This window comes from Elephas maximus, chromosome 13 (assembly GCF_024166365.1).
Source record: "Elephas maximus indicus isolate mEleMax1 chromosome 13, mEleMax1 primary haplotype, whole genome shotgun sequence".
Taxonomy (NCBI): Eukaryota; Metazoa; Chordata; class Mammalia; order Proboscidea; family Elephantidae; genus Elephas; species Elephas maximus.
Genome location: NC_064831.1, coordinates 39086842 through 39114385, shown reverse-complemented (window position 1 = coordinate 39114385; position 27544 = coordinate 39086842). Strand labels below are relative to the sequence as shown.

General features: G+C 41.7%; 1 protein-coding gene across 8 annotated transcripts in view; it reads right to left on the bottom strand.

The window, feature by feature from the left end:
• ZNF827 (zinc finger protein 827) overlaps positions 1–27544 on the bottom strand; it is a 204967-nt gene that overhangs the window by 20977 nt on the left and 156446 nt on the right. For all 8 annotated transcript variants that reach the window (XM_049905426.1, XM_049905427.1, XM_049905425.1 and 5 more), the window contains 2 exons: positions 3671–3808; positions 185–356 (listed from right to left, as the gene is read on the bottom strand). In XM_049905426.1, the coding sequence (XP_049761383.1) occupies positions 185–356; positions 3671–3808 (310 nt within the window). The remainder of the gene's footprint in view (positions 1–184; positions 357–3670; positions 3809–27544) is intronic.

Below are 27544 nucleotides of genomic sequence, written 5' to 3'. Positions count from 1 at the left end.
ACCCAAACCAAGGGACGAGTCAGTGCAACCACAGGGTTCAACATAAGCAAAGAAAATATTAAAAAGGAAGTCCGGCATTACGATTGAGAAAAGGGCCTTGTAACGTATGCCCCTGGCAAACAGGCAGAGGATTTTCAAGCAAGGAGTTTGAAAAATGTGGGCTACTGTTGCATTGGCAACTCACCTGTAATAGTAAGGGTGTTTCTTCCCGTCACTGCCTTCGGAGGTGACAGCGCTGACAATGTCCTCAGTGTCTGTACTCACCAGCTTCACAGAATGGACCGTCAGGTGCTGGTTCAGGTTCGCACGGCACTTAGCAGCATAGGGGCACAAATGGCATTTGTATTTTCTTTCTTCTGGGGGGAAAGAAGAACAGGAAAAAACCCAAACCATTCTTAAAAATGAATCCCACACCTTGCAAGAGATCACTTAATGGTATTAAAAGAATGGTTTCAAGTCTCATTCCGAAAGGGGAAAAAGGTAACTAACGCCTTGGAATTTTAAGTATCTAAAAGTCTTTGTGGGGGGGGCAGTGTGGTTCAGTGGTAGAATTCTCGCCTTCCACCTGGAAGATCCGGTTTGAGCCCCGTCAATGCACCTCTTGTACAGTCAGCACCCGTCTGTCAGTGGAGGCTCACATGTTGCTATGATGCTCAAAAGGCTTCAGCAGAGCTTCCAGACGAAGATGGACTAGGAAGAAAGGACTGGCAATCTACTTTTGAACATCAGCCAATGAAAACCCTATGGATCACAAGGGAGTCACCATGAGCCAGGGCTGACTCAAAGGCAGCTGACAACAAAAACAACCCAAGTCTTTACCCAGCAGGTCACTCCTGTATTAATACTTAGAAAGATGAGAAACAGTCCCAAGGCAACTACACCATCAGCTTTTTCCTGGACACCTACAGGCCCCTCTTCCCGATAAGATGAACTCTATAGACGTTAAAATGAATACTCTGTGTGCGTGTGTGCAGTGTGTCAGTTGTGGTGGGGCTCCTGAACACATAGAGGGGGACTGAAACCCAGCATTCACAGCACTGGAACGTCAGAGAGGGCTCACATTTTCCCTAAGCTCCAGGCCTAGGTCAGCCAAGAAATTAAAAACTAATGAAATTAGAGGGGGAAAAAAAAAATGACTCATGTGAAATAATTTAATTGAAAATTTTCATTTTAAATAAATAAACTAAAAAATTCCAATTAATTTCTTAATGGAAACCTTCTCGTAAAACTGATGAATGCTGCAGGCCCGTTTCCAGAGTAGCATTCTGAATTCATTTGATTAATCAAGCGAATTAAGGAGCAGGCTTTGCTTTCAATGCACAGATAAAGGGTAACAGTGGTAGATGAAGAAAAAACAACTCCATTTTCTATCCTTATTTCTTACTTTGTATTGCTTGGGTTAAAGAAAGTACCTGTCTGATCTACTTCACAGGGTATCATGAAGAACACATGAAAGTTTCTAACAGAAACACTGGTCCCCAGTGTCTGAAATGCTGGGGTCTGCAGCTCCACGAGGCCAAGAGAGGAGCCCTTACAGTGCAGGTAAAACAGTACTTTATTTAGAATTTTTGCATCTGTATTAATAATTGAGCAGCCACGTGGTACAATCAGTTAAAGTGCGTGGCTGCTAACCAGAAGGTCAGAAGCTCAAATTATCCAGAGGTGTCTCGGAAAAAAGAACTGGTGATCTACGGCCTAAAAATCAGCCACTGAAAACCCTATGGAACAGTTCTACTCTGACACACCCAGGGTTGACGGGAGTCAGGACTGGCTCGACGGTAACTGGTGTTTGGTTTATCAATAATTGAGGTAGTTAAGTTTTGGTGTTAAGCTTATGCTTTCTTCATAAAGTGAATTGTTGAGCTTTTCATTTTTTCTATCATTTAGAAAGGTTTAAATAACATTTAAGTTACCCATTCTCAAAAGGGAAACCCCGATGGCATAGTGGTTAAGTGCTACGGCTGCTAACCAAGAGGTCGGCAGTTGAAATCCGCCAGGCGCTCCTTGGAAACTCTACGGGGCGGTTCTACTCTGTCCTATAGGGTCACTATGAGTTGGAATTGACTCGACAGCAGTGGGTTTGGTTTTTATTCTCAAAAGGTCAGAAAGAATTCACCTGCGAAAGTTACTGAATCTAATGCCTTTATTAACAGTGTTTCTTTCATCATGTTTCCAATTTTCCCTTGGTGACTGATTTATTAAAAAAAAATTTTTTCCCTCTTGGGTCAATTTTGGTAATTTTGCTTAGATTATCTTATTTATCTAAATCTTCAGATTTTTTTTGCCATAGAGTTGTCCTTGGAGAGTTCTCCTTATTCTCCTATAGTTCTTTAGAGGAGCCTTGCTGGCGCAGAGGTGAAGCGCTTGGCTGCTGACTGAAAGGTTGGCGGTTACAACCCACCAGCTGCTCCACGGAGAAAGATGTGGCAGTCTGCTTCCGTAAAGATCACAGCCTCAGAAACCCTATGGGGCAGTTCTGCTGTGTCCTATACGGAGCCTATGAGTCAGAATCGGCTCAGTGGCCATGAGTTTGGTTTGGTTTTTTAGTTTATTGATGATTAGGTTCCCTTTCACATTCCTAATGTGAATATTTTTGCTTCCTTTTCCTCTCTTCCCCAGTAAATCAGGCCTAAAGGGGAGTAGTCTATTTTATAATATTCCTTCTTCCTAGATTCTTTTACTAATTCCTTAAGGTGAGTGCTAAATTCCTTTATTTTAATCTTTCTTATCTTCTATTTAAAACATTTGAGTGTATACATTTCCCTCTGACTAGAGTGGTAGGTGTCTGTTCCAGGTTTAGGCATGAAGTGGTCGATTGTTCCCTCCTTCCAGATGTTCGTAATTTGAGCTCTGATTCTCTTCTTTTTCCCTTTGATTTTACTAGGTAGATCTTCTGTGTAAAACTTGGAATATTTGATTTGGATTATTTCCATCTTGTTTTACGTTTACTATCAATTCTACCTATTTCTTTTTGTCTTCGCATACTCCACACGCACTGATTAAGTTACTATTTCTCCTTTAGTTGCCGTTAGTTGCCGTTGAGTTGATTCCGACTTGTAGCGACCCCATGTCTGCAGAGTAGAACTGCTTCATAGGGTTTTCAAGGCTGTGACCATCTAGAGGCAGATCACCAGGCCTGTCTCCTGAGACACCTCTGGGTGGGTTCGAATTGCCAGGCTTTCGGCCTGGTAGTCGAGCGTTTAACTGACTGCACCACCCTGAGACTCTATGTCTCCTTTCTACCCCTTTGTAACTCGGCTGCCTTCCCTTCCCCAGCACTCAGAATCAAACATATTTCTCTCTACTATCACAAATAAAGATACCGACTGTCTCTCCTCCAAGGTGCTCTTTTCCCTCACTGCTCCCACCCACAACAATAAGATAAACCCTTCAAGATGAGAGCGATACATTGCTTAGAGTTCTGGATATATATTAATGTGTACCTTTTCTCATCAACCCAACTTAGCACTCAGTGAGTGCTTTCCGTATAAATAAAAAAGTCCTTCCCGGGACTTATCTGTACACGCCAGGTAAGATGGCTTGAAAAGGTCAGGATAAGAATGCTCGCACCACTTCCATTTGTAATTCTCTTAGAGAAACTCAGCCTCTAGGTAATGATGCATACGTGGTCCGGAGGGAGGAAGGCAGAGCAGCTGAGGACCTCACTCACCTGTGTGCAGTGAGAGATGTCGGGACAATGTCTGCTGCCGGCCAAACACTTTCCCACACACATCACAGGGAAAAAGCTGGTCATTGAATTTCCAGGATGGCAATCCGTTTCCTGCCTCTAGTACTATCTTTTCTGTTTCTGGGCCAAAAGAACAAAACATTATGAGGACTAAACAGGGGAACATGCACAAATATCATTTAAGTGAAAATTCAGGACTTCAGCAGAGGCTTCTTTCTGAAGAATGTGGCTAGTAACCAGTACTGCCAATAAGTCCCAGGCACCTCTGGTCTTCATTCTCATTTCCTGTCTCTAAGAAGGCCATTCTTGAAAGTTTGGGGTGGCAAACCAATTCCAATTCCAGTTACGTCTACGGTTTTTTTCTCACTTTCATCACTAGAGATCAGTAGACTTGGCCCTCTGCTAGGCTGGTAGTATGGTTTAGCACTGTGCTAAATAGGGTGAATGGTTGAGCTGCATGTTTAAGTTCCAGAAATGTAGATCTTGCCACAAGACAGTTGATGAAGAATGGTGACTCTCAGACTCTGATGTGGAACTAAATGGTTCAAGTCATCAAAAGGAAATACGCTTTCAATACCCTTTGTAAAGAAAAGCTTTGCCCCATGTTTTAGGTCATGCAAAATGCTTAATGAGGAACTTCTGTTAAGCGAACTCAGTGATGGCCCCTGCATACTGCTCCACATATAAGTCCCTAATGCAACAGTGCACAACTAAAATTTCCTCAGTCTCACCATATTTGAGAAAGCAGTGAATGCCACAAATTAACTGTACATAATTCATAGCCATGGATGAAATAAAGGGACGTTAATACATTCTCTTGTCAATTTAAAATATTTCTATTCTCTCATTATTGTCAATAAGATTACCTTTAATTTTCTCATATGTATTTTTTCTCACTGAAGTGTAATGGATTATACAAACACTCCTTCTACCATAGTGTAAGTAGATCCATGACAGAGACAGTACAAAAAAGAGGGAAAGGGACTATTTTGGATTGAATTATATCCCCCAAAAGCTATGATGAAGTCCTAAACCCCGGTACTGTGAATGTAACCTTGTATGAAAATAGGGTCTTTGAAGATGCTGTTAATTTAATATGAGGTCATACTGGTGTAGGATGGGTTCTCACCCAATTATGAGTGGTATCCTTATAAAAGGGAAGAAGAGACAGGCAGAGGGAAGATGGCCATTGTGAAGACGGAGGCAGAGACTGGAGCGATGATGCATCTACAAGCCAAGAATGCCAAAGATCAACAGAAACTACCAGAAGCTAGCAAGATACAAGGAAGGACCTTCCCTTAGAGCCTTCAATGAGAACATGGGCCCACTGACACCTTGAATTCGGACTTCTAGCTTCCAGAACTACAAGACAATAAATAGCTGTTGTTGTAAGCCACCCACTTTGTAGTATTTTGTTACAGCAGCCCTGGGGATCTCATACAGGGACACTTTCATAAAGACATTTGTTTGGGCCATTAATAAGCTTTTAGGCCACAATTTGAAGAACAAGACAAATTATTTACAGAGTCCTTTACCACAGTAAGTTATTGTGAATTTTCTTAAAGCATATTATATTGTCAAACTGGATACCATGTGGGATAATTAAATGGTGCGAAGAATTTTTCATAAGACCCAAGCAGATGGAAATGCTCAGGCCACCAAGACAGCCTCAGAAGGAAGAACTTTATTTCACAAGATTTTGTGAAAACTGTACAATTAGGCTTTCATCTGTATATGAGAGAGCCAAGTGGATCAATTTTCATTTGAATAAAGACTTGCCAGGTAGTATATAACCTAAGCACTGAAGAAACAAATAGCATGCACATTTGGGGTGGAGAAAACAGTGGTGAAATTACAATAATGTCTGCTTTGAGACACCTGTCAGCAATTCCAACACTGATAAAGCACGTTTATTGATTTATCTGTTTGTTAAAACATTGCTCTTCAGGTGTCAGGGTAAAGGAACTGTTGTCTTATAAAGTAGGCATTTGTGCCTACAGGGGAAGGGGCGGGGATATGGAGGTGGGATAGTGGAAAGGGCGGTACAGGCCAGGTGAACTTCTGAGGGCAGGAACCACTCTTTCAGATGACTGTCCTTTAGTCCAAGCAGTGGACATTTCAGCCACACAGCAACAACAGGGTTGTTTAGTGGTTCCCTTTAAGTGTGTAATCCAAACAGTGCTTCAAAGAATGATGACAATAATAATGATAAGAGGTCAACAGGGTACAGGGTCTTCCAGCAGATTGCCAACAAGAATGAATTAATTGCGTCACATACTAAACAGCAGATGCAATTAAGGGTAAAGAAGTCTCTTAATCATTTTTTCAAGTATTAGTCATGCACTCGAGAAGCTGAAGCATCCTCAAAGGCCAATTCCCTTCACTCGCCTTAGAAAAAGATTTAAAAGTATTAAGACTGCCCTGCAGCGGAAGCAGAAAGAACACCAGCCGTGCTGAAATACCAGAGCCAATGAGGACGGTGTTCGCTACAGGTCAGCCGTATCCCTGCGCAACAGGCCGCCCCAAATCTCGCCCCGCGACAGGCTCCTCTCGCCTTGGTGTTTGCGTTTACTACTGCCTTCTGCTTTCATTTCACACACGGGAACAACGCAGCTACAGGCCATTTTGAGGCTTATCCCTGCAAATGTCCTCCAAATCACAGGTAGGTGAGGCTGGGGAGCGAAGGGGCAGTGGGAAGAGTAGTCTTTTAACAAAACCACCAACGAGTAGAAGCTCCTCTTTCCACAGAGCTGAAATGAAGCTCGGCAGATGCCATATTCTCTAACCAATAACTTGCTCCTTCCGCACTTTGTGCCCACGATGCCACCCAAGTGCTGCATCAGAAACACCAGATTTTTTTTTTTTTTTGGCTTAATTTTTCCTTGTCTTTCAATGCATCAAGTCACCAAAAGCTGTTGATTTTACCTCACAGATCTTTCTGGAATTCCATCCCCAATCTCACTGCCTTCAGTGAGTCATCATTTCTCACTGGGATTGCTAACAACACCTCTCAGCAGCCCTATCTGCTGGCAGCCTCTCTCCACCTCACAAGTACCAGAATGATCTTCCCGAGGCATAAATCCCATCCTGTCTTTCCCTGTATTCCAGCAGCTCCCCAAGGCTGAACTCCTTCATGTGGCTTCTAAGCGCTTTCACAGCCTGGCTCCTACCACCTAGCCAGCATCGCCTTCTACCACCCGAGGGCTAGGCAGAGTGAGCCACTCTCTCTTTCTGGCACATGCTATTCTCTTTTAAGCTGTCAAAGCTTTTGAATCAAATATGCCTCCACCAGAAGCCACTCCCCACCCCAGCACTGATTTTGCATAGCAAACTCAGACTCATTTTCAAGACACATCTCTGATTTCACCTCCTTGGTAAAGCCTTCCCCACTTTCCCAGGGATTAGTCATTTCCCCTTCTCTGTCCCAATGCACGGGAAACCCTGGTGGCATAGTGGTTAAGAGCTACCCCGCTAACCAAAAGGTCGGCAGTTCGAATCCACCAGGCGCCCCCTGGAAACCCAATGGGCCAGTTCTACTCTGTCCTATACGGTCACTATGAGTCCGAATCGACTTGATGGCAATGAGTTTGGTTTTGGTTTGGTCCCAATGCACTGCACCGTATGAACACTTCTATTACACCACTTTACCTAGTATACGTTATTTGTTTACATATCTGTCTTTTTATACAAAGCAGCCAACATGTTCTATTATGTGCAGTGCGTAACATATATGGTCCTTGGTCTCCCTTCCCTGTTAGAATGTGAATTGCTGGGAGGAGGGGGTACTGCATTATTTATTTGTTTATCCTTGGCATTAGCACAGTGCCTGGTACATAGTAGGTACTTAGTACTTACTTGCTGAGTAAGTGAATAACTCAATAAAAGGTTCCAAGTGGGGCAGGGAATAAGCAGTATTCCTATTTTAGGGTGGAAAAGATTTGAGGCCTGGAAATAATTAGTTAAGGTCTATGATCCATTAGAAGGAGTTCCTGGGTGGTGCAAATGGTTAAGCCATCCAGTGCTAACAGAAAGGCTGGTGGTTCAGATCCACCCAGTGGTGCCTTGGGAGAAAAGCCTAGTGATCTGCTTCTGGAAAGTCACAGCCTTGAAAAACCGATGGAGCACAGTTCACCTCTTCAACACATGGGTTTGCCATGAGTTTGAATCTACTCCACTGCAAATGGTTTATGGCCTATTAGGAGTGAAAAATAAGACTACCTACCTTCTGCATAGGTGTTTTAACTCAAGTGAAGAACTTTAATGATTTTACTAGTGGACATGTCTGCAGTCCTGAGCCACACCCCTACCTAATGGTTCTATAGCCTTATATTCTCCCAGCAGCACCAAGCTACAGATGATTCTTTCCACCAAGACAAGTTTTCTGGCAGACACTGTTCATTGGCTAACCCAACAATTGTTTTCAACTTTCCTTCTTCCTTGTCCACTCCCACTATGGAGGTAGCTGGGATGGCTATGTGCTAAATTTCTGGCCAGTGAGAGGTTTTTGCTTTCTTTATATGACAAAAGATATGGTTGGACATTGGCTCTCTTCCATCTTTTTCCTATCTTGATCACAGAGGAAATGCCTGGGAGGGTGGCAGCCATTTTGTGAATATGAGGCATCAGGACGAAAGCCAGCTTGCTAAGGATGGAGGAGGGAAAGATGGAGAAAGTCTGGGGTCTTTGATGGCATCTTTTAGTATCTGAATAACTGCCAGCAACCACCTACCTCTGGACTTATGGTTTTATGAGGAAAATAAGCCCCTGTTTGTTTCAGCCACTGTTAGTTGGGTTGTCTGTTACTTATGGCTGGAAACATTCTTACCTGATAGCGCCTCCATTTATTACTCTTACTCTTAGATTTTGGATCTTAAGTTTTTGTTTTTTTTTTTTTTGGAAAAGCTTTATTCTAAAACTCCAGCACCATGCAAAGGATTCTCCATGTTTATTGTCAGCCAGCTGAACACATTTTCATCTTGGTTATCGTTTTTCGTTCTACTTAAAAAATAACTTAAAAGCTTTTTAAAACTTTAAAAACTTTTTATTGTTTAAACAATAACAGAAAAGCACACATGTTAGTAACTGCTCATAAATCAGTTCCAAAGCCAGAAAACAACCTGGGATTATTTAAAATTTTCACTCTTCTTCATCTTTATTCCCACATTCGTTAGTATCTGCTTTCTTAATCTAAGTAGATAAGAATTTATAATTAAGATTTTCTTCATTTTTTTTTAGTGCAAATAAAAACATGTTTAAGGATGACCTGTTAAACGAGGCTCTTTTTTTTTATATACAGAGTCTCATAGGATTTTGCCTCCTACACAGTATTTTATTTCTCTTCATACTCTCATATTCCAATCCCTACAACATCCATAAATTCCAGGCTACTCAGTAGAATGTGATCAAATGCTTTTCTCTCTACTTTCCCACCTATAGTCTTTCCCTTGATGTCATTTGGGGCTTTTGCTCTTCCTTAAATAGATGCTTTAATTTTATTATTATTATTTTTTAACAAAGTCAGTAGGTAAGACAGCAGCAGGTACTTGTATCCCTGTAGTACAACTGAGAAAACAGGAACAGCGTGGAAGAATAACCCCAGCTTGGCAGTCTCAATCCAAGAGTCTTAGCCCATTTTGTTAACGGTAAATTGAGGCTCCTAATTCGTAATGATGAGGCCTACATGGCTAAAACTCAATATGACAAACAAACTACGCTGCTTACGGCCTAGTGATCCATACCAAGTCCTGGAAAAATGAAATCCATCAGTGTTTCTCCAAAATGTTTTCATGAAATAAACACATCAGGCACAATTTGGGAGGAAGCTCTACCGGACTCTACTTGACAGAACACTGGATCGAGTAGAGGCCTCAGATATCTTAGAATCCAAACTTCTTTGTTTTCATGAGGATGAAACTGAGGCAAAAATTCCAGGGCTTCTCCCATTCCAGTGCACCCTACAGCTTACACAGGGTTGGCTGAGTAACAGGATCAAGGTTTCTACAAAAATTAAATCTCCATCCTGCCCCAAAATTTAGTTCAGGAAGGAACCTCAAGGATCATCTTGTTTAATGCTGTCTTCTCACATTTAGAACTCAAGTAGTGGCCCCACATAACCTGCTTACTGACTCTTGTAGAGCAGAGACTAGGCTCACAGTCTTATTCAGGCTCCTCTCAGCCATATAAAATCAATGCCAAAATCCACATCTTTAACAAGGAAGCAATTTTTCTTCTTTGGCTCTGGGTTTAATGTTCTTGGTTACAAGTGGACGTGTGCAGATTTAGCAACAGTTCACAGACACTGGAGTTTCAATTCTATCCCTCTTTTGAAGGTGTCAGCCTAGTATATCTCTAGCAACAGAGAAGCCAGAAGCTGCAGCAAGTCAAAGATTAGAATAAAGGAGAAGTGAGAGAAAGAGCAAACGGGAAGGTCCCAAAAGCCAATTCCCTCTGAAGTGAATTAGTCATTACTGAAGAAAGTTCCCTTGGGCCTTTCACTGCCATTTGGGAGTCATTTTGGGTAAATAACTCAAAGAGAAAGAGGGACAAAGGAAAAGACAGTTTTGCTTCTTTTCAGTTTTAACATCTTTTAGCTTCTGACTGGTATATGGTTCAACTTGGACTTGGTGCATTTTGCAGTATGAGAAGATGCCTGCATCTTCTGCCAAAACAATCCTCCCAAAGAACCAGCTCTCATCATGACTTTGGCAAGGGAAATGCTGAGAGAGAAGGCTTTATTTGGTTAAAGCTGTAAGCAAAAGATGGGTCAAAATGTGACCTCAACGTATAAAGAACTGTTCAGATATACTAAATCAGCATCGCCCTGTCAGTAAAGACAAGGCTCTTGGGTTGCTTGGGTTTTACATTATGACGTACAGTATTTTGATCATTTCTTTCTTTCATCATCAAGCCTGGAAAGTTTCACAGCATAACTCATCTGAGATTCTGAACTCTGCTTTTGGAGTCTGTACTCCTGGATAGAGTAAAACCTATTAGGTCACTTCCAGCTCTTTCCAGGAAGGGCATGTGATTCTCTGGCTAGATCTTATCCCTACTGGCTCTAGTCTTCGATTTCATGGGTTCTGCAATTAGCTGCTTATGAAGGTGAGAAGTCTGCTATGGTGTATGACTATTTAGGGATTGGTATCTTTGCTTTAGGCATCCCTCGGTGACGCAAATGGTTAAGTGCTCGACTACTAGCTGAAAGACTGGCGGTTGGAACCCACCCATAAGTACCTTGGAAACAGGTCTGCTTCCAAAAGGTCACAGCCTTGAAAATCCTATGGTGCAGTTCTACTTTGCACACATGGGGCCACCATGACTCAGAATCAACTTGATGGGCAACTAACAACAACAATCTTTGCTCTAGTGCTTGCAGTTCTTATACATTCCCCCCAACCCATTTTTTTTTTTTTTTTTTTTTTCGTTTTAAAGGTCATTTCAACTTCACAACATCTACCTTTTAGTATTTCCAGCTCAGAGGATCTATTTTGTAGCCAGCACCAGGGCTGTCCTAAGTCAGCGAACACACTGCAGATGGCTGGCACTGGTGACGTGTCCACCTTCTCATTTATCACCAGGGACCCTGCACAAGATGCCAGAGATGCTGCATGGGGCAGGTCCCGACAGACCTATTAGGGTCCCTGTAAACACCTCTCTGCAGGTCTTGGTGTAACCAAATTCCCCTATAAGGGCCATTTCCAAACACTCTCCCAAAGGACAAGATTTTCTGTTGGTCAAGATGTCAAATTCAATGAACTGCTAAAACAGCAGAATTTAACAATAGTTTTTGGTAATCTGTGCCCAATTTAAAACATTGGGTGAAGATTCTTAGATATAAAAGAGTTCACAGCCTTGAGCTTCTCTGAACTCATTTCCAATTTTAATTCTTTTTTTTTTTCCATCGTACTTTAGATGAAGGTTTACACAGTCAACTAGTTTCTCATTAAATAATTAATACACACATTGTTTTGTGACACTGGCTGCCAATCCCACATGTCAATACTCTCCCCTCTCGATCTTGGGTTCCCCATTACCTGCTTTTCTATCCCCTTCTGCCTTCTCGTCCTTGCCCTTGGGCTAGTGTGCCCATTTAGTCTCGTTTTGTTTTAGGGGCCTGTCTAATCTTTCAAGGAATGGTGAACCTCAGGAGTGACTTCAGAACTGAGCTAAAAGGGTGTCCAGGGGCCATACTCTTGGGGTGCCAATTTTAATTCTTAACAAACATAGCAAACTGTAGTTTTGCATTACTGCCTTTGGTCAGGTTTCTGGGATTGATATTTTGTAAATAGCTGCTTCTGAAGGATCATTCCAGGAAAGCTGGATGACAGTTGTGCCCAATGCTGGGCAAGAGTTGGCCCCAATAAATACTTACTGATTGACCTGTAACCTCTCGGGCTGGAAACGTGTCCTTTGGAAATCCAAGTGTTTTCATGCCTAGTTCTTTACGCAGGCCATTTTAAATGAATAGGTGAAAACTAGACTGTGATTCTTATGGCTAGGACCTGGTGACCCTAATTCCAATGAGGCTGATCAATCACACAGAACACAAGCATCTTAGGGAACACTGCTCTGAGCATCCAATTTAGCATCCTAGACTCACTCCAGAATCTAGGCCAACTGATCTCTGCCATCACTGTAAAGCTTAACTGTAAAAAGAAACTCCATGTATGAAAATTTGGATGTTGCTTCTACATTTTTCCTCTACTTGTATTTCCAAGATCAGTGGATCCTCAATAAATGCTTATTAAATAAATGAACGATACAGTCAAATTGCCAAGATCAGGACTGCTGTACTAAATGGCAACCTACCATTGCCCTACAACATGGAAGAAAACAGATATTGATTTGGGAATCAGGCCTAAGGAACACTGGTTTTTATCTTGCCAGTGTCACCTGTGACCGACTGCCTCTCTTCTTAAAGATGGCTGTAGCAAACCCCCTCAAATGTCCCAGTGTTAAGGACATTTATAGATGTTTGTTAGAAACCCATCAGGCCTGGGAGTTGTGTTATGCTTGTAGCTTTGTGGCAGACACTGCTGACTGCTGACTCAGCATCCAACAGGGTGGCAACGTGCCTAGTGAAACACGCACCTTCCTTCCCAGCTTCCACTGCGTGAGGGCCTGGCCAGGAGACACAGTTCTGGCCAATGAAATATGGGTTGAAGTTCCTGGGGTGGGATTCTCTGAGCCACTCAACCTACCAGATGAATAAATAAATAAAGACTGAGTCTTGTAAAAAGGCTTTTGCATTTCACTCTGGCTCTTCTTCCTTGGGTGCCTGGAGGTAGATAGAGCAGCCCCCTTTCAACCATGAAGAAGAAAGCCATGTGATAAAGGTGGTGGGTCCTTGATGTCTTCCGCATGCAGCTGCACCAGCCCTATTCTGCCTATTTCTAAATTCCTTATTATGTGAGAAAAACGAATGCCCCTTTGGTTAAGGCCCTGTAGTTAAGCTGAACATAATTCTAATGGATAAAGGCTGAGAGTGTAGAATTTGATGCACTCTATTCTGGCAGCTTATCTTCATTAGGAGAAACAGTATCAGAGTTTATTAAAAGTGTATTAAGGAGACAATGCCTAATTAAAGCTAAAACTACGGCTTACCTTTATGGAGGGTCTACCATTGATTGGGTCAGAGATGGTACTATGGGTTATACACATACTGTATTTAAATTTATAACAGGACTACCCAGCACTGCTTACCCTGCCCATTTTACAAAAAAAGGAAAATCCGGCTCAGAGAAGATAACAGGGAACTCAAGGTCACACAAGTAGTAAGTGACATCCTATCTCAAACCCACGACTGTTTCCAAAGCCCATATTTTTTAGCCATTCATGCCATTATACTGCCAGATAAAAGAAAATTTCAGGGTTCTAATTTATTTCACCAGAAACAAATCTTCCATCTGTCACAATCTCGATTTGTTCTACTTAAAATTTTCCTGTATTCACCAACCATAAAGAAGAAGCATTTGCGATCACATAAAATTAAAGGGGGCCTGATGGGAACAACCCGAATGGAGAAGTAAACGGGGGAACTTGAGCCTCTGTCTCAGCTCTGTCACCTGACTCCTCTCTGGCCTCCTCTTGTATCTTTACCTCTGCTGTGTTGCTGCATATTGAAAAAAAATCTATGTACAAATTATGTACATTTTAATTATAAAACTCTTTTTAGGCCAGCTTTCATCTGTCCCAGAATTAAACCCCATGATTGTTCTTTCAACTTTTCCCACTAAAGAAAAGTAACAGGCATTCCAGTGAAGAACTACCCAAAGGCTGTACCAGGTGACAGTGGTCTTTAAATGCAAAAGAATTTTCTTCTACAAATTAAAGTATGGGCACATACGAGAACATCTTAAGGAAAAACATTACCATTTTTTGGACAAATAGGGTAATTACCTCTACTTTCTCTGGCTTATTGTTGAACTAGGTGCTTAATATATATTTATCGAATAAACTGAAAGAAAACAGCAGACCACCATCGTTGAAGAAGTTAACCTTTCTAAAATCTGAAAATTTTGACACTCTAAAATACTAAAATTTGAATATTTATCTACCCTTCAAATTATATGATGTGCTATGCATCACACCTCAAGACTATTTTAACAATATTTAATACGCTCCATTTTTAAGTCAAGTCCAAATATTATTCAAGTAATAAGCCCCTAGGGATTCTGTGATTCTTTTCACTAAGACTGGAATCCACCAGTATTCTCAATTATTCTTGGCCTCTTTCTTTACCGACAAGCCTTGATCCATTTCTTTAAAGATTTCTAAATTTCCTTAAAGCCCTTATCAGCTCCCAGACACTGCAATATTCTTGTGTGGCCACAACCAGTTTCAAATTTTCAGTCTTCTCTCTATCTGCTCCTCACCTATTGAATTCTGCATTAATATAAAATATAACTGCTCTATTTTGCCTTTCCCCGACCTTGGGTTTTAGCACGTTCTAAAAGTGATCTTAGTTGGTAGTGGGCTTAACATTTTTAGGGTAACACTGATCATAAATAGTTTTCTCTTTGACCCAGAAATCCTACCTATTGATGAAGCAGAGTTGTATGTTTCATATGGTGGAGATTTCTGTTTGTTGGTTTATTTAATTATTTTCCCCCAGGTGGGGTCAACATGTATAGGACTGGGAAATACCTCATTAGCTGGGATAGGAGGGAAGGGGTTGTGTTTTCCTATTAAGTATGGCAAACTGTGCAGCATTGGTAATTTATTACCAATAATACTTAAATGCCACAGTTGACAAATATTTTACTTTTTGATAAATAAAATAGGCCTCTGTAATAACATCAGTAATTTGAATACCCACATGCTTTCTTTAGGAGTTCCTGGGTGGCACTAATGGTTAAGCACTTGACTCTGAACCAAGAAGTGGGAGGTCTGAATCCTCCTAAAGGCACCTTGGAAGAAAGGCCTGGCAATCCACTTCTGAAAGATCACAGCCATTGAAAATCCTGTGGAGCACAATTTTACTCTGACACACATGGGGTCACCGTGAGCTGGAATCAACTCGACAGCAACTGGCTTTTATGCTTTCTTTAATGGGGGAGGGAACAGTGGATTTAGATGTAGCTGAAAGAGGAATTACATATACAACCAGCTAAGATATCTTCAGCACTTACTTTGTTCCTGGCATTGTGCTAAAGTTGAGTCCTTTACATATATTATTCCATTGAATCCTCACAGCAACACATTAAGGTTGGCCCATTATCTCCATCTTACAGATGAGAGAAAGTTCAGCATGTTAAGGAACTTGCCTGTTTGTCACATGTTGGTAAGGGGTAGAACTAGGACTTAAACTAGGAAGAGTAGGCACGCCATAACGTCCCTTATCCTGTACCTAATTCTAGGTGTGTCCATGGGGCGTGTACCCCCTCTGGGTGAAGGGCCTTTAATCTCTGCATCCAGGCAAAAAAAACCAAAACAAAACAGCGTGAGAGCTGCTGGCCCTGATATATTTTATAGGCTGGTGACCTTGGTTATGGCATGGTACTAAGGGGATGAAGGTCATATGTTTAATCATTCTCTTTCCTAGGGGGCCAGTGCCACTGCATTTCATGGCTCAGGTAAAAATACAACCTGACCTGCTGTCTTGAACACAAATGTCTCTGCTGAACAACGGAATGAAGTTCGAGTGTGGGAGGTCTGATGTAAATTTAATCCTCCTCCAAATACGTATCCTATTGACAAGGGGTCAAAAAAACTGCACTCGTAAGGGAGAGTAGGGATATTCCTAGTTCTCTCGTTTCTATTCAATCATTTCAGGATTGAAAGAGTAAGGAATGGGGGTTTTTCAGCATATGAACCAGAAATGTAAATATCTAGCACCTATGGATATTTTTAAGCGACAGATAACACTCCACGATGCAATTCCATAGTAGCTGAGCAAATGGGGGAGAAATCTATAAGAAATGTGTCTTCTTTCCATTTCACTTTTCAAATGGAAAGGGGAATACAAAAAATGTCATGAAATATTTTGGCTACAAATCAAACTAGATAATCAAGTAATAAATTTGGAGGGGTCTGAACTGCTGACCATGGAACCCTGGTGGTGCAGCAGTTAAGAGATACGGCTGCTAACCAAAAGGTCAGCAGTTCAAATCCACCAGCTGCTCCTTAGAAACCCTATGGGGTAGTTTTACTCTGAACTATAGGGTCACTATGAGTTGGAATTGACCCAACAGCAATGGCTTTTTTGTGTGTGTGTGTATTACTCCATAAGGAGCCCTGGTGGTACAGTGGTTAAGCACTCGGCTGCCAACCAAAAGGTCAGCAATTCAGACCCCACCAGCCGCTCTGCGGGAGAAAGATGTGGCAGCCTTGGAAATCCTATGGGGCAGTTCTACTCTGTTCTGTAGGGTGGCTAGGAGTTGGAACTGGCTTGACAGCAATGGGTTTGGTTTTTGGTTTAACATTACTCCACTGTGGAAATGCAACAAAATATTCCAGTGATATACCCAGAATTATTATAGACTGTATGCATGTATTTTTCTCATGCATCTGACTTGGCCATCTTTAAAAGCATCTGTTCCCATCCTGTCTCTTTGTATCAATCTTAAATAGAAAAAAAAAAAAAAAAAACCACTGCCGTCGAGTTGCTAGACAATAAATATTTGTTGATTTGATTAAAATTACACTAATTATAAGCTCAAAACAGAAAACCCGCACTGACGCACATATATGGAAATCATCGTAAGTAACTTGCAAATAAACAAGATGGAGAAGTCCTAGATTCTCCCTGTGTTGCAACACCTCCCGCCCCACCATGGAAAGCCACTTCCTCCAACTTTGTTGGGGAAGGTTCAGTATTCTTGGATGTGTTCACCACAGCATAATCTTTGCCTTACCTTCTGTGAACTAGGGAAAAGGCAGCATTATTGCATCTGATCTATAGAGAACTTCAGGTGTGCCTGAGCTAATTGCTGGCCAAAGGTGATAAAGTGAAATCCAGACCAGGGGTGGAACAGTCTTAGCTCAGTGGCCTCTTTACCTCATCCCCCTGCCTCCCCTCACACTCAAGCTCAGGTTCCTAATTGCAGTACATACCAAGGGCTTTGCATAACACTCTCCAAACTGTCCACGGTATTATAAAACATACTCTATAGTGGAGAACAGATGTCACCATGAGAATCTTATTTTCTGCTGCTTCTCGATTTTGGCATGTGCACATCTGTAACCTTAATGTTGCATGAACAAAGCTCTTTGCGTTGAATATTAATATGGGAACTCACAAATACTCCTTCTCGAGTTGGAATGCTGCCACATTCTGATTTCCACAGAGTACAGCTGCTTTTCCAGTGTATGAATTTGCTTCAAGATCCTTTTGGTGTCTCCTGGGCTGACAGTGTGGTCACACTCTGAACTTGTGGGAGATAATGTCAGGTAAAACTCCTAGAGATACCTATAGTTTTCATTGAAAAAGCACACACACACCCAATACCTATAAAGGCCAACACACAGAGCTGTTTCTACTGTGTCAGGGAAAGGAGTAACTTCTACAGCAGAACAGAACACTGAATAACACCAAACCTCAAATACTGGTCTGTCAGGTAACCATGTAACATATGAGTAAAAAGCGAGTTTTCAAAGGACTGGGCACATTTATTTCCTCTTCAAAAAACCAGATCTGTTGCCATTGGAGTTGACTCCAACTAACAGCGATCCCATGTGTTACAGAGTAGAACTGAACTCCCTAGGGTTTTCTTGGCTGTTATCTTTACCAAAGCAGATTGCCAGGCCTTTCTTCTGTGGTGCCACTGGGTGGGTTTGAACTGTCAACCTTTTGGTTAGCAGTCAAGTGCAAACCACTTGTGGCTCTTCCAAGATGAAGGTTTAATCAAAACGGCAAACTATGTATGATATGTAGCCTAGGTCTATCAACCGTGTTTGTCTGCCAAACCACATGAGAATCGTCAGCCATCTACAGAGTGACTGAAGTGCTCTTTCCCTGACTGTATTTATTTATAAGAGCTATCACCACATTCTACGGCACTATAATAAGTATGCCCATTTAATCCAATCTTTTTGTGCTAGATGCAGACGAGCTGAGCCATATTTTGATTTGGTTTACATGTGTGGAGTAAAGGGGAAATTTAAAGAGGGGAAGTGGAAACAGCAGTAATTTTTTAAAAAAATTCTTTCATATATCTGCTCAGCTACGGTAGGGTCTCTTACTAGCGGGCTCCTCAACTAAGGCTTCTAAAACCCCCCAAAAAACCCAAACCCGTTGTTGTCAAGTCAGTTCCGACTCACGGCAACCCTACAGGACAGGGTAGAACTGCCTCAATAGGGTTTCCAAAGAGCAGTTAGTGAATTTGAACTGCCGGCCTTTTGGGTAGCAGCTGAACTCTTAGCCACTGTGCCACCAGGGCTCCAAGGCTCCTAATCCCCTTTGAATTTAATTTGGAGACTAAACCCTACCAAACCCGTTGCTGTTGAGTCAGTGCCCACTCATAGCGACCCTACAGGACAGAGGAGAACTGCCTCAATAAGGTTTCCAGGGAACAGCTGATGGATTTAAACTCTGACCTTTTGGTGAGCAGCTGTAACTCTTAACCACTGTGCTACCAGGGATCAGTCAGCTAATAAATTTTAACCAAAAAACCAAACCCACTGCTGTTGAGTCAATTCTGACTCACAGCAACCCTGTAAGACAGAGCAGAACCGTCCCATAGGGCTTCCAAGGCTATAAATCTTTACCGAAGCAGACGGCCACATCTTTCTCCCGGAGGGTGGCTAGCTAGTGAGTTCAAACTGCAAACCTTTTGGTTAGCAGCCGAACACTTAACCACTGCGTCACCGGAGCTTCTTAATAAATCTTAGTTACATGAAAAAAAATATGTAAAAGAGAATTGGTTGTTGATTCTGCGTACATATAGATACGGCCCAAGTAGTTAAATGACTGTGCCTCTACTGAGATAAACAGTCTGTTGGATGCAGTTAATAAACTCCAATGTGATCCCACTGAACCACTTGTTTGGCCTCAGTGTCTACCCAAGCAAAGATACACACGTGTCTTCTATAGCCTGTTAAGTTGAGAAGGATGTAACCATTTGATTCCACAGGGTAAATAATTTGCCATTTAGAACCATGGAGGAAAGAGACTCTTACTTCATTTCCCCATTTCAATTCTTGGCTCACAAGGTTCTCCACTGCTTCAGTGGAGTGCTGCTCAAGAATAAAATCCAGTTGCCGTCAAGGTGACCCAGACTCATGGTGGCCCCATGTGTATCGGAGTAGAACTGTGTCCCAAAGTGTTCTCAATGGCTGATTTTTGGAAGTGGTTCACCAGGCCTTTTTTCCAAGGCAACTCTGAGTGGACCTGAACTTCCAATCTGTCAGTAGCTGAGCGTATTAACTGTTTGCACCACCCAGGGAGCCCAAAATGAAAATATCTCTATCTACTTCTCTCTCTAATCTGTCTGTCTGTCTACCTATCTACCTACCAACCACACATACATTTTTCATTTATATATGCATAAAATATCTCTGGAAGGATACACATGTAACTGGTTACACTGGCTACACGGGGCCAGGAGGGTGACGGTTTGGGAACAGGAAGCAATGAACTCGTAGTCAGGGAAGAAGGGTGAGAGGGAGGCTTTCTTTGGTTATTGGCAAATTGAATTTCTTATCAACTCTGCAAATTTGGTATCATTCCTCTCAACCATCTTCATGCCTATACAGGAAATATGAAGACAGGAGCAATAATAAAATCTCCTGAGAGCTATGTACCAGACACTCTGCTAAGTATCTGACGTAAATGATACCATGTTCTCCCCTTCACAGCCATAAGTGGTTGGTGCTGCCACATTTCATAGGTACTGAACAGAGGCCCATACGCTGACCAGAGGTGCATACACTGTGGGGCTCCTCTCAAGGGTAGTGCCAGGTCTGAGGCAAGACCAGATGCATTGTGAGATAATATGCTTATAAAGAATTTTGATCCCTCAGTGGTCTTGAGTTTCAAAACCCTGAAGTGACATTTGCAGTAATTATTAACCAAAAGGTTTCCACAACGGCGGTCCGATCAATGGAGTCTAGTATAATCTAATATCCCAAAACGAAAATTACAAGTTTTGAAGAGTTTCCCATGAACAAATCCTAACTGGCTCAAGTCAGAGTCGGAATGTCTCTGTGTTGGAGAAAAGAGACTCTACATGACACAAAGACAGCTATGGCTCTGAAAGATAAACTCTTAGGTAAAATTACTTCAGAAAGCTTCACGTTGACCTTTAGAGACATTCCTTCTATGGCTCTCATATAATAATAGCCAGAGGATTATCTTCCTCTCAAGTTACAACTGTTCACCTGGCTACTCGCGTGTGTCTCATGCTCCATTCAAGTTGGACAAGGAAAAGTTTGTGAAAGTTTTAAAAATATATATTCTCTGAACTTTAAGAGATTATTCATAGTCCTCCTTCTCACGAATCCTGCCTTACAGGAAAAGGATTTCGTCCCCTTCATCATGGTGAGCTTGCTCACCAGTGTAAGTGTATCAGTCCCGTTCCCATCTGCTCCTTCTAGGCTTTTCTATTTCCTATACACATTTATTTTAAAAAGAGAGAGAGAGACAGAGAGAAAATGGAATTCTTCTTTTGGCAGCACTAACACTCTAAGGCTTGTTTCTTAAAGATCCCTGAATAATTGTTAAGAGCTACATTGTAACATGCTGAGCTTTAAGAAACAATCTTCTGTGGTAAAAATCAAAATGATTTATTCCAGAAATTCTCATGGATTGTTGTTAAATTCACACTCCCTCTGACACAAAACCCAAAACCCAGTGCCGTTGAGTCGATTCCGACTCATACCAACCCTATAGGACAGAGTAGAACTGCCCCATAGAGTTTCTGAGGAGCACCTGGCGGATTCGAACTGCTGACCCTTTTCTTTAGCAGCCGTAGCACTTAACCACTACACCACCAGGGTTTCCCCCTCTGACACAACCCAGGCTAAATGATTTCACTTATATCTGATTCTGTGGACTTTTTCTGTGTAATTTTCTGTTGATCCACTAGTAAGAAATGGTATAATACATCACTATTATTCTCCCTCACTGAATGTAAGATTAAGTTGTCGCACAATCACCCTACTAAATTGTACACTGTGAGGACCGAAGGGACTTTGAGAGACTCTGAGAAAGAAATCAAGATAAAAGTTTGCATATCTGAGTATGACTGCCTCCACTAACTCCATGTCCACATCACAGTATGTAATAATCTACAGAACATACACCCTGTCTCCCACTCAAGCAAAGTACATGAATTTGCATTTCTGTCACCAGGAAGGTAAAATAATGACCTGCTTTAATAATTTACACTGGTTAAAAAAGTAGGAAATGACCTAGCAACCAACATGTGGGTTTTAGGGACCAAACTATAGGATCAACAACAGGGCTTTCTCCGTGATTGTAAGTTACACACGCAGCACATATGTATATATGTAGACTGGCAGCTTTAATGACGTTCTGATCTTATATTTTTGTAATGTTGCTTATTAGAATGGGTGAGGCACAGTATCAGGAAAGGACATATGTTAGGAGGTGCTGAAATCTGAAATATCAAAAGAGGTAAGACAACTGCTGTCATTTGTAGATCTACTGAGCTGGAATTTTTTTTTCCACTATGAATTCTTCAATGTCTCTACTGAGGGGTAAAGAAAGAATTACTGCGAGCTTAATGAATTTTGTTGAATCAAGCCAGATACACCTGACACCTGCGGAGAAACAAACGTGAGGTGATGTTATCTAAAGTTGACAAAGCAGCTGGAGCATCAGTTGTCCACAGTGAATTTCCAGCTTGTTCACAGAGAGGGCTTTGATGTAAGAACCTGGCAATCCACTAGTTCATGAGTTGGCTCAGGCCCACATCAATCCAACTTTACCTTATCTTTATAATTCCAAATTTAATCTCATGTTTTGATACTTGATAGGGTGCAGAGGCCCACAACTCAAAATTGGATCAAATCAACAAATATTTTTTCAGATTTTAAAGCCAAATCAAATTAACAGGCATTTATGTGCTTAATAAGCTAAGGCTCAAATTAATTAATATTAGTCATTCAGGCTCATGACTCTCCAACAATAATAACAATATTTACGGCTCTTAACGGTGCTCACTATGTGTTAGGCATAGTCTGAGGGTTTTACTGGTATTACTTCATTAATCTGCATCACAACCCCATGAATTAGGCATTATTGTCATCAGCAATTTACAGTTGAGGAAATCCAGGCCCTGAGAGTTGAAGTAACTCGCTGAACTCGACTCAGCTAGCATGTGGCGGTGCGAAGAGCTGAACCCTGGCTGTTGAGTTTCCAAGCTAGCACTGCCTCTCATGTGATTCACAATTCACCCAACAGAATGAAATAACAGGTCTTTGTAGATCTGTCACAGTCTATGACCTCTATCCTGACCCAAAGCCATTTGGACTTATTAAACAATCTTTGAATTCCTCCTGACCTTGGATTAGCCTGAAACAAGGTGTTTGCATCAGAGACTGCCAGCTGTCCTCCAACATTCAAGCTTTCCTTCCTCCTTTAAGAAGGGCACCTCTCAAAGCCAAATCTTCAGACAGGGACTGGACTGGACTACAAGACAGAAAATGATACTGGTGAGGAGCTTCTTGGCTCAAGTAGACACATGAGACTATGTGGGAAGCTCATGCCTGGAGGGGAGATGAGAAGGCAGAGGGGGAGACAGGCTGGCTGAACGAACACTGGGAATACAGGGTGGAGAAAAGGAGTGCGCTGTCACATTAGGGGGAGAGCAACTAGGAGTACATAGCAGGGTATATATGAGCTTTTGTATGAGAAACTGACTTGATTTGTAAACTTTCACTTAAAGAGTAAAAAAAAAGGGCACCTCTAAGTTTTAGGTGGGCACAAATACTGTTTTGTTAGCCTTCTTCACAGCTAGGTATGGTCCATATGACCAAGTTCTAGACAATGGGTTGTGTGACCCCTAGAATACACCTTGAAAGGAAGGCCGTGCCCTCTACTTCCTTTTTGCCTTCCTGCTGGTTGGAATGTGCATGTGATGATGGGAGCTGCAGTAGCCATATTAGACCATGAAATGGAAGTTGCATAGCAAGAATGGCAGAACAATAAGAGAGAAGTAGCCTGGGTTCCCTACACCCTGGAGGCACCATATCAGCCCTGGACTGTTTGTACTCTGCTGCTACAGAAGAGAGAGATAAGCTTCTATTTTACGTAAACCACCGTTACTTTGGCCTTTTTTTACAGCAAACCTTTATCCTGTTATGGGTTGAATTATGTCCCTCCAAAATATTTGCTGTAAATCCTAACCCCTATGCCTGTGGTTATAATCCCATTGCTGCCTGTTATGTTAATGAGGCAGGATTAGTGTAGGGTGCATCTTGAGTCAATCTCTTTTGAGGCATAAAAGAGATTAAACAAGCTAGCAGAGGACAGATGGGGTAAGACAGATGCCAAGCCACACAGAGATCTCCAAGGAAAAAGGAAGCAAAAGCTGAAGAGATAAAGACCTTCCTCCTGAGTCCACGGAGAGAGAAAGCCTTCCCCTAGAGACAGCACCCTGAATTCAGACTTCTAGCCTCTTAAACTGTGAGAAAATATATTTCTGTGTGTTAAAGCCACCTACTTGTGGTGTTTCTGTTATAGCAGCACTAGATAACTAAGACACTAACTAATACATGATGACACTTTTTTTTTTATTAACCTTTAAAGTTAGTTTATAGGGAGTAGGATCCCCACTCTACAGTAATAATGCCTATCCCCTGCTTTTTGAGATTTTCTTGATAATTCTTGAGCAAGTTTCTGCCATGTTTGAAGCTTGCTTTTCCAAGCCACTGTTAAACATTGAAATGGTGCCACAATTGTGTAATTGTTAATTATGAAACTAGTACAAGTGTTAACAGAGATATTAAATCACCAAATACAGCTTAGAAAGTTGAAAATTTCCCAGAAGTTTGTACACAATTTGAGCAATATGATTTTATTTGTATTTCCTTCATGAGTTTTCAATATGTGTGTTGATCATTTAGTGCAGCTATAACAGAAATACCACAAGCAGATGGCTTTTAAAAAGAGAAATTTATTCTCTCACAGTCTAGTAGGTTACAAGTCCAAATTCAGGGTGCCAGCTCCAGGGGAAGGCTTTTTCTCTCTGGGGGTTCTGGAGGAAGGTCCTTGTCATCAGTCTGCCCTTGGTCTGGGAGAATTTCAGCGCAGGAACCTCAGGTCCAAAGGATATGCTCTGCTCCCGGCACTGCTTTCTCGGTGGTATGAGGTCCCCGTGTCTCTCTGCTCATTTCGCTCTTTTATATCTCAAAAGAGATTAGCTTAAGACACTATCTAATCTTATAGATCTCACCAATGTAACTGCCACTAATCCATCTCATTACATCATAGTGATAGGATTTACGACACATAGGGAAATCACATTAGATGACAAAATGGTAGATGATCATACTATACTGGAAATCATGACCTAGCCACGTTGACAGGTATTTTAGGGGGGCACAATTCAATCCATGACAAGATGCCCTTCACGTGCATCTGCCAGCATGTAATGCAGGGTTCCTCAACCTTGGCACTACTGACACTTTGGACTAGGTAAGTCTGTATTGGGAAGCACTGTGGGTCGGTGGTAGAATTCTTGCCTTCCATGTGGGAGACCCGGATTCAATTCCCAGCCAATGCACCTCAGTGGCAGCCACCATCTGTCAGTGGAGACTTGAGCATTGCTATAATGTTGAACAGAGCTTCCAGACTAACATGAACTAGGAAGAAAGGCCTGGTGATCTACTTCTGAAAATTGGCCAATAAAAACCTTATGGATCACCATGGTCAGATCTTCAACCAATCATGGGGATGGCCAGCATTTTGTTTCATTTGCATAGGGTCCCAATGATTAGCGGCCCCAGTGGATGGCAGCTAACAACAATTTCTGTACTGTGGGGGGCTGTCCTGTGTACTGTAGGATGTTTAACAATATCCCTGACCTCTACCCACTTGAGACCAGTTGCACCTGCCCCCAGTTGTGACAATCAAAATAATCCATCTCTAGACATTATCAAATGTTTGCTGGGGGACCAAATTACCCCCAGTTAAGAACCACGCATCTAATGTTGCAGATTTTGCAAATGCAGAAGCTGTGACTATTTAACTTCTAGCAGGGATATAGACAGGTAGGTCCTTAATGTATTTTCGATGAGAGTGGTGACCCTGGTGATTACCAGGGGCAAGGAGCATGAGCTGATCCTTATTTTTTAAATGAAGAAGTTCACTGAGCTTTCAATAAGAAAATTCACGGGGTACTAAAAAAGTCATAGCATAATTCTAAGCACATTTAACTATATGCCCAGCTTCCTCTATCCAAGGTTAAAATGGAAATAATTGCCTAAGTAAAAAAAAAAAAAAAAAAATCCACTATGTATGAACAGGATTCTTTTATAGAAACTCTAATGATAGTAGAGAAATTTGACCCTTTCAGAATTGAGATCACTGCCCTGTAAAACTTCCAGTTCCTTTAGCATTTACATATTTTTAGACATTCAGATACTGCATATGTATTTGTAAGTGGGAGTTATTTGCAGATATCTTCAAATATGTAAGCTTTTTGCCTCACAAGTCAAGCTCTTCTACCTTGACAGCCCCCATTCATGCTGCTTAGCAATGAATCTATTTTGACGAATGGAGATCTTTCTATATTTCATGGGATCAGCTAATTGAAAGCAAATACTATCTTCAAAATCTCTTTCCTATTAGAAAGAGTGGCGAAGAAGCATCTGTAAAAAGATCCATCAGGCCCATCACCTGTCCTGAGATGGGACTCCGGGGGTGAGGTGAGGAAGCTGTCAGCTTGAATGTCTTTCAGATGACTACACTCATCGGGAAGGTCCCCAGCACCTTTGCCATAATTAATGATTGTCAGGGCGTGGGAAGCCAATCAATTTGATGTGCATTTTTACCAACATAGCAGAAGTAATGCACCAAGGGTGGGATGGAAATTACATTATGTTTTAATTGAGAGAGGTCTCACTTTGCTGATTTCTGGAGTGGGTGGAATCCATATCTTCTTTTCCCTTTCAATACATATGCTTTTAGAAGTTCAGCTGATTGCTGCAATTCATCATTTCCAGCAACCAAAAAAAAAAAAAATCCATTACTTCAATCTGAGCATTCTGCCACTGGTGGGGGTAGTGAGGGGCGGGAAGGGCAATCTGCTATTCATAGACTGAGATCATTTTAGAACAATGAAGCTCAAAGGCAACATACTGGGGAGGGGCTTTCTTGCCCCTTATCTAATGCACTGAATCAGGAAGAAGGCTGGGCATTGTCAGTTACCTCTATCCAAGAAGGTGCATAACCAAAGACTACTTTCAGATACTTAGGGCTCCAGGAGCCCCTGGATAGAGCAAATAGTTAAGCAGGTTGGCGGTTCAAACCCAACCAGAGGTACCTCAGAAGACAGGCCTGGTGATCTGCTTTGGAAAGATCACAGCCTTGTAAACGCTATGAAGCGGTTCTACTCTGCACACACGGGGTCACCATGAGTTATAATCAACTAAAGGGCAACCAACAACAACAAGGGCTCCAAGAGTTCAATTAGTGGCTAAATGCAGAATTGGAAATATTTCTTCTTTTTCCTCCCACTTAAGTTCATTTTATCATTACTTTTAAGATCTTGAAAAGAAATTCAGAGGCATTTGTTCTTCATTGATACTCACTCAAATGTTAAACATCATCACTTTCTCTTCCCACTGAGATACAAAGCAGAACATTATCAAGCCATGCTACAAGGGGTTTGCTTTCTTTTATTTTGTTGATTTTTAGCACAGATGGGCACAGCTTCAAAGGTCTGGTTCAGGAGTGACCTAATCATCTCAATAAAGATGGGGAGTTTGGATCCTCAAGGTGTCTGGCATAAGCCAGCACATTCAGTCAAAACCAAAGCAGTTGGTGTGAAGGGGGTAGCTGGGATGCATAAGGTAGCTCTCTGATTTGCCAAAGGGAACTCAAAGATGGAGACTCCAGGCTTCCTGTCTCTTTGCTTAGCCTGGTGGTTTTCCAATTTTTGGTTGGGACCCACTGTAAGATCATGAAATAGTTAGCTGAGTCTCAATCAGCATTTTTCTTTTAAAGAAAAAGGATGAAATAAAATAGAAAATATCACGCAGAGCACATGTCTAAGGGTGAGTGTTGTGTGAAACTTGTTTTAGTTACATCCCTCTACCTACCTATCTCTCTCTATATTTTACATCATGACGTTAACACACACGCGCGCGCACACACACATAAACAAATTTACTCTGGGCTTTTGTCCAGAAGAGTTTGAAAGACTCCAAGTCAGTATATCATTCCACCTA